The sequence below is a fragment of the Triticum dicoccoides genome, chromosome 6A (assembly GCF_002162155.2).
Source record: "Triticum dicoccoides isolate Atlit2015 ecotype Zavitan chromosome 6A, WEW_v2.0, whole genome shotgun sequence".
NCBI classification, from domain to species: domain Eukaryota; kingdom Viridiplantae; phylum Streptophyta; class Magnoliopsida; order Poales; family Poaceae; genus Triticum; species Triticum dicoccoides.
In genome coordinates, this window is record NC_041390.1 from 436,229,034 (window position 1) to 436,240,297 (window position 11,264).

The 11,264-nt window shown below is 43.7% G+C and overlaps 1 protein-coding gene across 1 annotated transcript; it reads right to left on the reverse strand.

Moving 5' to 3' along the window:
• Nucleotides 1–1,806: 1,806 nt before the first annotated feature.
• LOC119317154 (phosphatidylinositol N-acetylglucosaminyltransferase subunit C-like) lies at nucleotides 1,807–3,293 on the reverse strand. The gene has a single exon (XM_037591562.1). The coding sequence runs from the start codon at nucleotides 2,986–2,988 to the stop codon at nucleotides 2,083–2,085; it is 906 nt and encodes a 301-aa protein (XP_037447459.1). The 5' UTR covers nucleotides 2,989–3,293; the 3' UTR covers nucleotides 1,807–2,082.
• Between the last annotated feature and the right edge of the window lie 7,971 nt (nucleotides 3,294–11,264).

An 11,264-nucleotide genomic window follows, 5' to 3' on the forward strand; every position in this document is an offset into this window, starting at 1 on the left:
TAAAATAAAATAAGATCAGTAATCTTGGTCGTACTACTATCGATCAGTATTCCAGCTAACTTGGGGTTACCACACGGTAGTAGCTGCAATTTAGTCAGTCAAGCATCCATACAATCATAAGAGTATTGAAGATGACGCGACACTATCATCGTGTTTCTCCTATTCCCATGTGTTTAGAAATCATGCGAATCCAAGAGGCCCTTGGCCATCTACATTGCAGGCACTAGGTTCGATATCCTGGTCATTTCACCCAAATCCCCTTCAGATTCGAGATTCTGGCTATCCTGGTTGTTTCACCCAAATCCCCTTCAGATTCGAGATTTTGGCTTGCATTGATGCTACTTTTGTCGTCGGGCTTGGGTGCCTCAACTCTTTTTGCAGAAAACATCTGTTACATAATTGTTCAAATAGGTACTTGTGCATTGGGGAAACATACTCCTACACTGGCGCCACTTGCTTAATTTTTTTTATTGTTTAGCGTCCAGACAGGCGCCCCTGCGTTGTAGATGGCCAAAAAGTGTGTTACATTAGTGGTGACTATGTTTGACATTTTGGCATAGACCATGACAAGATGCATTATTTTCAAAAAAATAAAACAGAATGTTTTCAAATAATGGAAGAACCAATCCCGACCCGTACGTCATAAGATGCATTTCATAGAGTTTTTTTTTTTTGAAACGGAGCATTTCATAGAGTTAGAGCTATATGAAGTGAAGTTGCAAATGTTGTTCTGGTAAGTGTTGAGGCGCCTGACGACAGAAGTGGCATCAGATGCCTCAACACTTACCAGAACAACATTGCTTTGACATATGGATCAAAACCTTTCCGAAAGCTTTCAGAAAAAAAAACCTTTCCGAAAGCTAACAAGAAACTGGTACTTGTTGGGATTTCTGCACTTTTTTGGTCTCTCTGGCGATGTAGAAACAATATAATCTTTGATCGAAAGAAATGTTGTGACCCTATGATGCTTGTGAAAGTAATGTGCAATTGGATCAATGATTGGTCCATGTTGCAGATAATGGACCCAGAGGCAAACTTACAGATACCAGCAGCAAAGCTGGTAGAGCAGGTAGCAAATGAGATGTACTCCCTCCGTTTCTAAATATAAGTCTTCGTAGAGATTTCACTATGAATCACAATTGGATGCATATAGATGCATTTCAGAGTGTAGATTCATTCATTTTGCTTTATATGTGGTCTATAGTGAAATCTCTTGTATTTAGGAACGGAGGGAGTACCATGCATCGGAGGGATGGAGAGCTGGTGTTTGGCGGCTGGGCAACTGACGGGACCTAGAGCAGGAGCTCAATGGCTTCTTCGTTTCGACGGCTGCCTATGCTGTTTCATACTTCGGGCTGTTCTAAAGTGATGTCTTTTGTGTAGTTCATGTCTTAGACTCCTCTGAATTTGGGATCCTGCGTGATCCGGTAACTCTAAGATTTGCGTGGCCCTCGTGCCCCTGGTCTGTAATTTGTCTCGACTGTCTTAGGTTTGAGTGTGTGTGCGTGGGTTTGCAGTTCCTTTAGGCCTGATGGTTTCAGTCATTTGAATCGGAGAGGGCGGCCTCTCTTTTGATCTAAGAAAAAAAAAGTGCCCCGACTGATTGAGCACATGAGATTGTGGAGCCAACCATCAACAGAGTGCAGAATAGGGTTGAGTTGCAGTTCATTTCCTGCAAACATACAAATGAATACAGCATAAGATGCACAGGCCGATTTTTTTTTCTAAAATGAAAGAAAAATCGCCATTATTTTTCAACAGAGAAAATAATCAGTGTTGCTAGAATGAGCAAGACACCCCCTTGACTTGATCAAAGATTACAGAATCATGTTTCACTATATATTTCAACACTGAATTTGGGGCCTTGAATGCCTCGAGAAAATACATCACCAGACCAGAGTGCAGAACACAAGACTTTGCCAAGCATTTAGAGCCGCAGTAGCAAAACAAGTTAACAAGTCAAGAGTATGTACATACACATGGAAACTTGCAAAAGAGACTAGCAGTACATCAGTCATAGATACATACAGTGAGATCAATCTTGTGCACATGTAACTTCCTGATTAAGCCCAGTGCTGCTATTCATTCAGTTATATCAAAGCAGAGTTTAGCTTCATCCCAGGGGCCATTGATCTCAAACTTGTACTCCTGAATCCTGATAAGCCAGTAGGGGCAGACAAGCGAGATGAAAACGACGAGAGCCAGCAGCAAAATGAAGAGCATTCGATGCAGCTGGTACGTGACGCCCAGGGTCATGACCATGAGAGCAAAGGAGAACATCAAATGGAGTCTACAGGAGTACTTCTTGATACAAAATGTGACCAGCGGCGCAAACAGGAAGACCTGCAATGAGAAGAGCATGATTGCAAAGACGTGCAGCCAAGATGGCAGACGCGACGCCACAAGAACAGACGCCACTATCGACGCGTTCAAGGAGATGTTGCTGGTCAGCTTTGGGTTGTTGAGTGCACCTGGAGGCCTTATAGTGGAGCCAGAGTAGTCATGCAAGAAGAGATGAACCAGCAGAAGGAACACAGCAAGTGCCCAGATCGAATCTGAACTGATGGACCTGGTAAGGGTATGGCAAATTGGCGCCAGAACATAAAGGCCACTGGTGAAGAATGATATGTTGAGGACATACTTCAAGAGTAGATTCAGCGAGAATGGGCTGGTGGTGAGCAGGAGGACCAAGAACCCAACAAGCAGCAGACCAATGTCGAATTTCAGGAGAGTGATTTCGTCGATGGCCAAATTCAGCGTATGTGTCCATGTCGAAACTACAAGGGCGACGATGCAGAGATACTGGGAGATGGAGACAGAGTCGACCATCACCCTCAGGAAGTCCCTCTTGACGACATTGGCGTTCATGACCATCTCCTCCAGGAAGGAGTCGTCGGTGTAGTTATCATCGTAGCCTGGCTGCATGCCCCCATAGGCTACTTTTCTCCACTTTGTTCGACAAAGGGTCGGATTTCCAGCGCTCTTCATGCCTCCTCGCTACCATGCCTTACCCATTGCCACCGGATTTGATCGATCTATCGATCCAGATCGGGGTCCGGATTCGCACCCCTGATTCGCCGTGGTCACTCCGCCATGCTGTCGCGGGAGTCCAAGGGAGCGCGCCGCAGGGGATATGCTTGGGTGGATGGCTGGGCGGGGAGGCGGCGCGTCGGGAGAGCGTGAGGGCGGCGGCGTGGAAGGAGCAGGCGGCGGCGGCAGGGCAGGGAGGAGAATTGGGACGCGATGGTGGGAAGCGGGGGAGAGGCCGTGGCCGCTCACTGCAGGGCTGGCTCAAACATATTTTTTTTGACTCCACCTAGCTGGCACGCTTAAGAGTTTGAGCGGTACTTTTTCCTTTTTTCCCTTTTCTTTTTTTTTTTATTTCTTAGAAACACATGTAACTTTATTTATACCAGCGACCATTTTTTTTGCACGTACACTACTTTCTTAGTTTCATTTCGTAACTTTGCTTATATTTCACAAATATGAATATCTTCATTGTGAATTTGGAAATGTCGACGTGACATTAGTTATTTTTCTAAATGATTAAAGATGTCGAATAGAGTATGTGGTGAATAAGCGACGAATTTTACTAAAGTGTTGATTTTATAGGAGCTGTTTCTTGTGCGAGTGGATTTTAGACGAACATCGGATATAAAGTTTTCTAAAGTGCTAGTTCTTTCATTTCAAGAGAGTTCACACATAATACCGAACCGGCACAAATAATTCTTTTATTGTTGGTACCAAGCGGTGTGGCCACTTATAATCAATTGACATATGGTTTTTTGTACAATCTCTGTAAAAACGGTTTATGGGGGCTTTTGAAGCGAGATTCTTTAGACCCTTCTTTTACGCATATGATGCTGTATTTTTTTGCCAATGTGGGCATTGATGAGATGCTAGGCGTAAAAGAAGGGAGGCATAACTTTCAAATGTTTTTGGTGACGCTAGTGGGCCGCTCACAAACCTGAAAAAGAAAGATCGGAAATTCTTCCGATTAGATGCTAGGCGGCCGACTTGCAAGAATGCCTCCCTTATTTTCTCGGTAAAATTGAGATCTTAAAAGCTCAGAGTTTGGAAGGGAAGAAACATTACTCGTCCTAGGAGAGTTATTCTTGCTAAGTCAGTTCTCACAGAGACCGGAATCTTCCACATGTTGATCCTCCACCTTGTCAAAGGGGTCGCAAAAGGATTTATAAGATTCATTGGGCATCCATCTGGAAACGTGATGATGGTGAGCACTCATGTGATGGCCACTCACTCATCAACCGGGACATAGTTTGTCATCTCAGGGGGATTAGCGGCCACATAATCCTTTATTTTGAGTGGTTTGGGAGGGCGCTCTACATTCAATGGATGTGGATCCATTAACAACCCCCTATAGGTCGTGTGTAGGGTCTACGCTATGCAAATGATATGTACTTGTTTAGGACTGCCACCAAAGTCACAATTGGCAAATGGCATAAAGGCAGTTCTTAACTTGATAGGTGTTTTGTTGGCAAAAATTGACCGCACAATGTATTTGTTTTTTTGCGAGAAGTCCTTTTTAGAATAACATGGAGAGCTCTCCGGCTCCATTCACGGAAAGATGCCCGAATGAAATAGGTCCAACACAAGGTTTTATGTAAAACATAGTAAAAACTAATAGTTCCAACATCAAACTAAAACAACTACAACATAAACGGACTAGCGGGAATATTCTCGAGGAGCATTCATGATTTTGCAGCCAAAACACAACAATATCAGGCTAGAAGCTAGGAGGCTAGGCATGCTACCTTCAGGGTGGAGAAAGGGCTCTCTGTGACAACGCCAAAGGACTGGGTCATGCTTGCTGTGTAGCCATCTACGCATGCTCTAGAGCTGGCATTAGGGAGGTCATCAAACATAGCTACACCTAAGTCCAGGGTCACCCCACTCTATCTGGAATAGATTATGAATCAAATGTTGCACATGTAGGCATAATTATTCCACCTGGGCTAACATATGATCCTTGAATATCGGTCCCCATTCTTTGACCAACTTTAAACCAGTCACTATATTTGATTGAGAGAGCTCCATGAAACACCATTAAACACAATGTTATTCATGTATTTTCACCGGGCCTAAAGAACATTTAGCACATATTTAAAATCATCAAATATCTTTCCAGCAACCCAAAGAGAAGCCATAGATTCTATGTTACTTATAAGTGGTCTGCCAAATATATCACCAACTTCCCAAGAGCCACAAGAAGACATGAATCCTAGGGGTGGGGGTCACTAATTTCCTAACGGAAGGTATGAAAACATGAGCCATCACCCATCTAAAATTAATGATTGCATGCATAGAGCTACATGAATATTGCTGTGAGCTTTCATACTGCCAAACCAATGAATCACTAGAATCCATGAAAGAAATGCTCTTGGAAATCTTAGCAAGCTCAAGCCAGAGGTTCATCATGCTCTCATCAAAGTTTCCCATAAAGGTGTACTTAAGAGTGTGACCATCCCAGACTTTCTGGATAGTTTTGGCATTGCTCCCTACAATCACAATAAAGATCTCAGAACTGCATATCTAATGGAGTTGATCCAAATTAGACATCCTCCCAAAATCGAATGCTCTTAACATCCCCAAACATCCACATAGATCTAAATTGTATTGCTTTTGTTGCCCACATTACTCCTTTCCAGAAGTTAGAGGACCCAAGAGCATCACTATGGGGGAGGTTGCAAGGTACTTGGCATCTACAAATTTCCTCCAGACCCCTCTCCTACCATGTACATCTTAACTTAGGAACCTAAGAGGCAAATATTGAGGTCATGCAGGTTAGGAATCCCAAGCCCTTCAAACTCATGTTTCATATTACCTTCGTCCCAAAACATGTCTAGATACATTCGTATCAAGAAAAATCTAAGACAAGTAATTCGGGACATAAAGAGTACATACTAGCTGCCAGTTGACCAAATGAATCTTTCTATGTGTAACATCCCCAGTGTCAAGCTACAGTAATCTCCACCTAATGATTCCAAGTCATCAAGTTTAACTAAGCCAAATTGCCACTTGATAAAAATCAGCCATTTTCAATTAAAATAAAGTCAAAATAATATTTTTTTCAAACATGAAGACTAAAATGTTCAAAGTGTTGCAAATAATACATAACTAATTATGGTGGTGAACCCACATTTTTATAAAGTTTTTAAATGCCCTAAAATAATTAAAAAAGGGGCCAAATCATTATTTAAATTGCCTTTTCTAAATTATGTAGAATACAAACTATTACAAATAAATCCCAAACTTTTTGAGGCAGTGTATAAAATTACATCTCTAATTTTGGGCCAAGTCTCATATTTGATAAAAGTCTTTTACTTTTGGAAATAAAAATAAAACAGAAACAAATAAAAGAAAAATAGAAGATAAAAAGAAAACAAAAATAAAATGAGAAAGGAAAACCCCCTGCCCTTGGGCCTCAGCCCAACAGACGGCCCACTTCGCCCCTTCCCTGTCGTCTTCCCTTCCTTCTGTTCACCGAAGGCCGTGCGCGCGCCCTGGCCGTCCGTGCGCAATGCCGCCGACGGATGCCCGCCACCGCAATGCTACAAGATCGCTGGAAGGGGTATAAAGGCCGCCCCACCGTCGGTGAACCCTAAACCCCCAATTCACCCCTCGCTTCACCCTTTACCTCTCTGGACTCGCTCCCCCGAGCGCGTCCATCGCCGCACCTCATCGTTGGCGTGGCCACCGGCCTCCCCTCGCCGCACCGCCATGCCCTGCAGCTCCGCTGGCCTCACCTTCGTCTTCCTCGCCACCGGAACAGAGTCGGGGAGCCCCTGTATCGCCGCCTGCCTTGGCCACCACTTCGATCCACTGTCGTTCGTTCTCCCCGACTCAGTTGACCTCGCTGTTGAAGGAAATATGCCCTAGAGGCAATAATAAAGTTGTTATTTATATTTCCTTATATCATGATAAATTTTTATTATTCATGCTACAATTGTATTAACCGGAAACTTAGTACATGTGTGAATACATAGACAAACTAAGTATCACTAGTATGCCTCTACTTAACTAGCTCGTTGAATCAAAGATGGTTAAGTTTCCTGGCCATAGACATGAGTTGTCATTTGATTAACGGGATCACATCATTAGAGAATGATGTGATTGACTTGACCCATTCTGTTAGTTTAGCATTCGATCGTTTAGTATATTGCTATTGCTTTCTTCATGACTTATATATGTTCCCATGACTATGAGATTATGCAACTCCCGAATACCGGAGGAACACTTTGTGTGCTACCAAACGTCATAACATAACTGGGTGATTATAAAGGTGCTCTACAGGTGTCTTCGATGGTACTTGTTGAGTTGGCATAGATCGAGATTAGGATTTGTCACTCCGATTGTTGGAGAGGTATCTCTGGGCCCTCTCGGTAATGCACATCACTATAAGCCTTGCAAGCAATGCAACTAATGAGTTAGTTGTGGGATGATGTATTACGGAATGAGTAAAGAGACTTGCCAGTAATGAGATTGAAGTAGGTATCGAGATACCAACGATCGAATCTCGAGCAAGTAACATACCGATGACAAAGGGAACAACGTATGTTATTATGCGGTTTGACCGATAAAGATCTCCGTAGAATATGTAGGAGACAATATGAGCATCCAGGTTCCGCTATTGGTTATTGACCGGAAATGAGTCTCGGTCATGTCTACATAGTTCTCGAACCCGTAGGGTCCGCACGCTTAACGTTTGGTGACGACCGGTAATACGAGTTTATGTGTTTTGATGTACCGAAGGTAGTTCGGAGTCCCGGATATGATCATAGACATGACGAGGAGTCTTGAAATAGTCGAGACAAAAAGATTAATATATTAGAAGCCTATATTTGGACATCAAAATAGTTCCAGGTGAAATTGGGATTTTACCGGAGTGCCGGAGGGGTTACTGGAACCCCTTGGGGGTTAATGGGCCTTGTTGGGCCCTAGTGGAGAGAGAGAGGGGCCGGACAGGGCAGGCCGCACGCCCCCTCCCCTTGAGTCCGAATAGGACAAGGAAGGGGGGGGGGCGCCTCCCTTGCCTTCCCCCTCTCCCACTCCTTCCTTCTCCATCCTAGTGGGACTAAGAAAGGGGAGTCCTACTCCCACTAGGAGGAGGACTCCTCCTCCTGGCGCGCCCTGCTAGGGCCGGCCGGCCTCCCCCATTGCTCCTTTATATACGAGGGCAGGGGGCACCCCAAGACACACAAGTTGATCAGTTGATCTTTTAGCCGTGTGCGGTGCCCTCCTCCACCATAATCCACCCCGGTCATATTGTAGTGGTGCTTAGGCGAAGCCCTGCGCCGGTAGCATCATCATCACCATCATCACGCCGTCGTGCTAACGGAACTCTCCCGCGAAGTTGTGCTGGATCGTGAGTTCATGGGACGTCACCGAGCTGAACGTGTGCTGAACTCGGAGGTGCCGTACGTTGGTACTTGGATCGGTCGGATCATGAAGACGTATGACTATATCAACCGTGTTCTCATAACGCTTCCGCTTACGGTCTATGAGGGTACGTGGACAACACTCTCCCCTCTCGTTGCTATGAATCACCATGATCTTGCGTGTGCGTAGGAATTTTTTTGAAATTACTAAGTTCCCCAACAGTGGCATCCGAGCCAGGTTTATGCGTAGATGTTATATGCACGAGTAGAACACAAGTGAGTTGTGGGCGATACAAGTCATACTGCTTACCAGCATGTCATACTTTGATTCGGCGGTATTGTTGGATGAAGCGGCCCGGACCGACATTACGCGTACGCTTACGCGAGACTGGTTCTACCGACATGCTTCGCACACAGGTGGCTGGCGGGTGTCAGTTTCTCCAAATTTAGTTGGATCGAGTGTGGCTACGCCCGGTCCTTGTGAAGGTTAAAACAACACATACTTGACGAAATATCGTTGTGGTTTTTGATGCGTAGGTAAGAACGGTTCTTGCTCAGCTCATAGCAGCCACATAAAACTTGCAACAACAAAGTAGAGGACGTCTAACTTGTTTTTTCAGGGCATGTTGTGATGTGATATGGTCAAGACATGATGCTAAATTTTATTGTATGAGATGATCATGTTTTGTAACGGAGTTATCGGCAACTGGCAGGAGCCATATGGTTGTCGCTTTATTGTATGAAATGCAATCACCATGTAATTGCTTTACTTTATCACTAAGTGGTAGCGATAGTCGTAGAAGCAATAGTTGGCGAGACGACAACGATGCTACGATGGAGATCAAGGTGTCGCGCCGGTGATGATGGTGATCATAACGGTGCTTTGGAGATGGAGATCAAAGGCACAAGATGATGATGGCCATATAATATCATTTATATTGATTACATGTGATGTTTATCTTTTATGCATCTTATTTTGCTTAGATCGACGGTAGCATTATAAGATGATCTCTCACTAAATTTCAAGGTATAAGTGTTCTCCCTGAGTATGCACCGTTGCGAAAGTTTGTCGTGCCGAGACACCACGTGATGATCGGGTGTAATAAGCTCTACGTTCACATACAACGGGTGCAAGCCAGTTTTGCACACGCAGAATACTCGGGTTAAACTTGATGAGCCTAGCATATGCAGATATGGCCTCAGAACACTGAGACCGAAAGGTTGAGCGTGAATCATATAGTAGATATGATCAAGATAGTGATGTTCACCATTGAAAACTACTCCATCTCACGTGATAATCGGATATGGTTTAGTTGATATGGAGCATGTGATCACTTAGATGATTAGAGGGACGTCTATCTAAGTGGGAGTTCTTAAGTAATTTGATTAATTGAACTTTAATTTATCATGAACTTAGTACCTGATAGTATTTTGCATGTCTATGTTGTTGTAGATAGATGGCCCGCACTGTTGTTCCGTTGAATTTTAATGTGTTCCTTGAGAAAGCAAAGTTGAAAGATGATGGTAGCAATTACATGGACTGGGTCCATAACTTGAGGATTATCCTCATTGCTGCACAGAAGAATTACGTCCTGGAAGCACCGCTAGGTGCCAAACTCGCTGCAGGAGCAGCGCCAGATGTTATGAACGTCTGGCAGAGCAAAGCTGATGACTACTCGATAGTTCAGTGTGCCATGCTTTACGGCTTAGAACCGGGACTTCAACGACGTTTTGAACGTCATGGAGCATATGAGATGTTCCAGGAGTTGAAGTTAATATTTTAAGCAAATTCCTGGACTGAGAGATATGAAGTCTCCAATAATTTCTACAGCTGCAAGATGGAGGAGAATAGTTCTACCAGTGAACATATACTCAAAATGTCTGGGTATAACAATCACTTGATTCAACTGGGAGTTAATCTTCCGGATGATAGTGTCACTGACAGAATTCTTCAATCACTGCCACCAAGCTACAAGAGCTTCGTGATGAACTATAACATGCAAGGGATGGATAAGACAATTCCCGAGCTCTTCGCAAGGCTAAAGGTTGCAGAGGTAGAAATCAAGAAGGAGCATCAAGTGTTGATGGTCAACAAGACCACCAGTTTCAAGAAAAAGGGTAAAGGGAAGAAGGGGAACTTCAAGAAGAACGGCAAGCAAGTTGCTGCTGAAGTGAAGAAGCGCAAGTCTGGACCTAAGCCTGAGATTGAGTGCTTCTACTACAAACAGACTGGTCACTGGAAGCGGAACTGCCCCAAGTATTTGGCGGATAAGAAGGATGGCAAGGTGAACAAAGGTATATGTGATATACATGTTATTGTTGTGTACCTTACTAATGCTCGCAGTAGCACCTGGGTATTTGATACTGGCTCTGTTGCTAATATTTGCAACTCGAAACATGGACTACAAATTAAGTGAAGATTGGCTAAGGACGAGGTGACGATGCGCGTGGGAAATGGTTCCAAAGTCTGATGTGACCGCGGTCGGCACGCTACCTCTACATCTACCTTCGGGATTAGTTTTAGACCTAAATAATAATTATTTGGTGCCAGCATTAAGCATGAACATTATATCTGGATCTTGTTTAATGCGAGACGGTTATTCATTTAAATCAGAGAATAATGGTTGTTCTATTTATATGAGTAATATCTTTTATGGTCATGCACCCTTGAAGAGTGGTCTATTTTTGATGAATCTCGATAGTAGTGATGCACATATTCATAATATTGAAGCTAAAAGATGCAGAGTTGATAATGATAGTGCAACTTATTTGTGGCACTGCCGTTTAGGTCATATTGGTGTAAAGCGCATGAAGAAACTCCATTCGGATGGACTTTTGGAATCACTTGATTATGAATCACTTGGT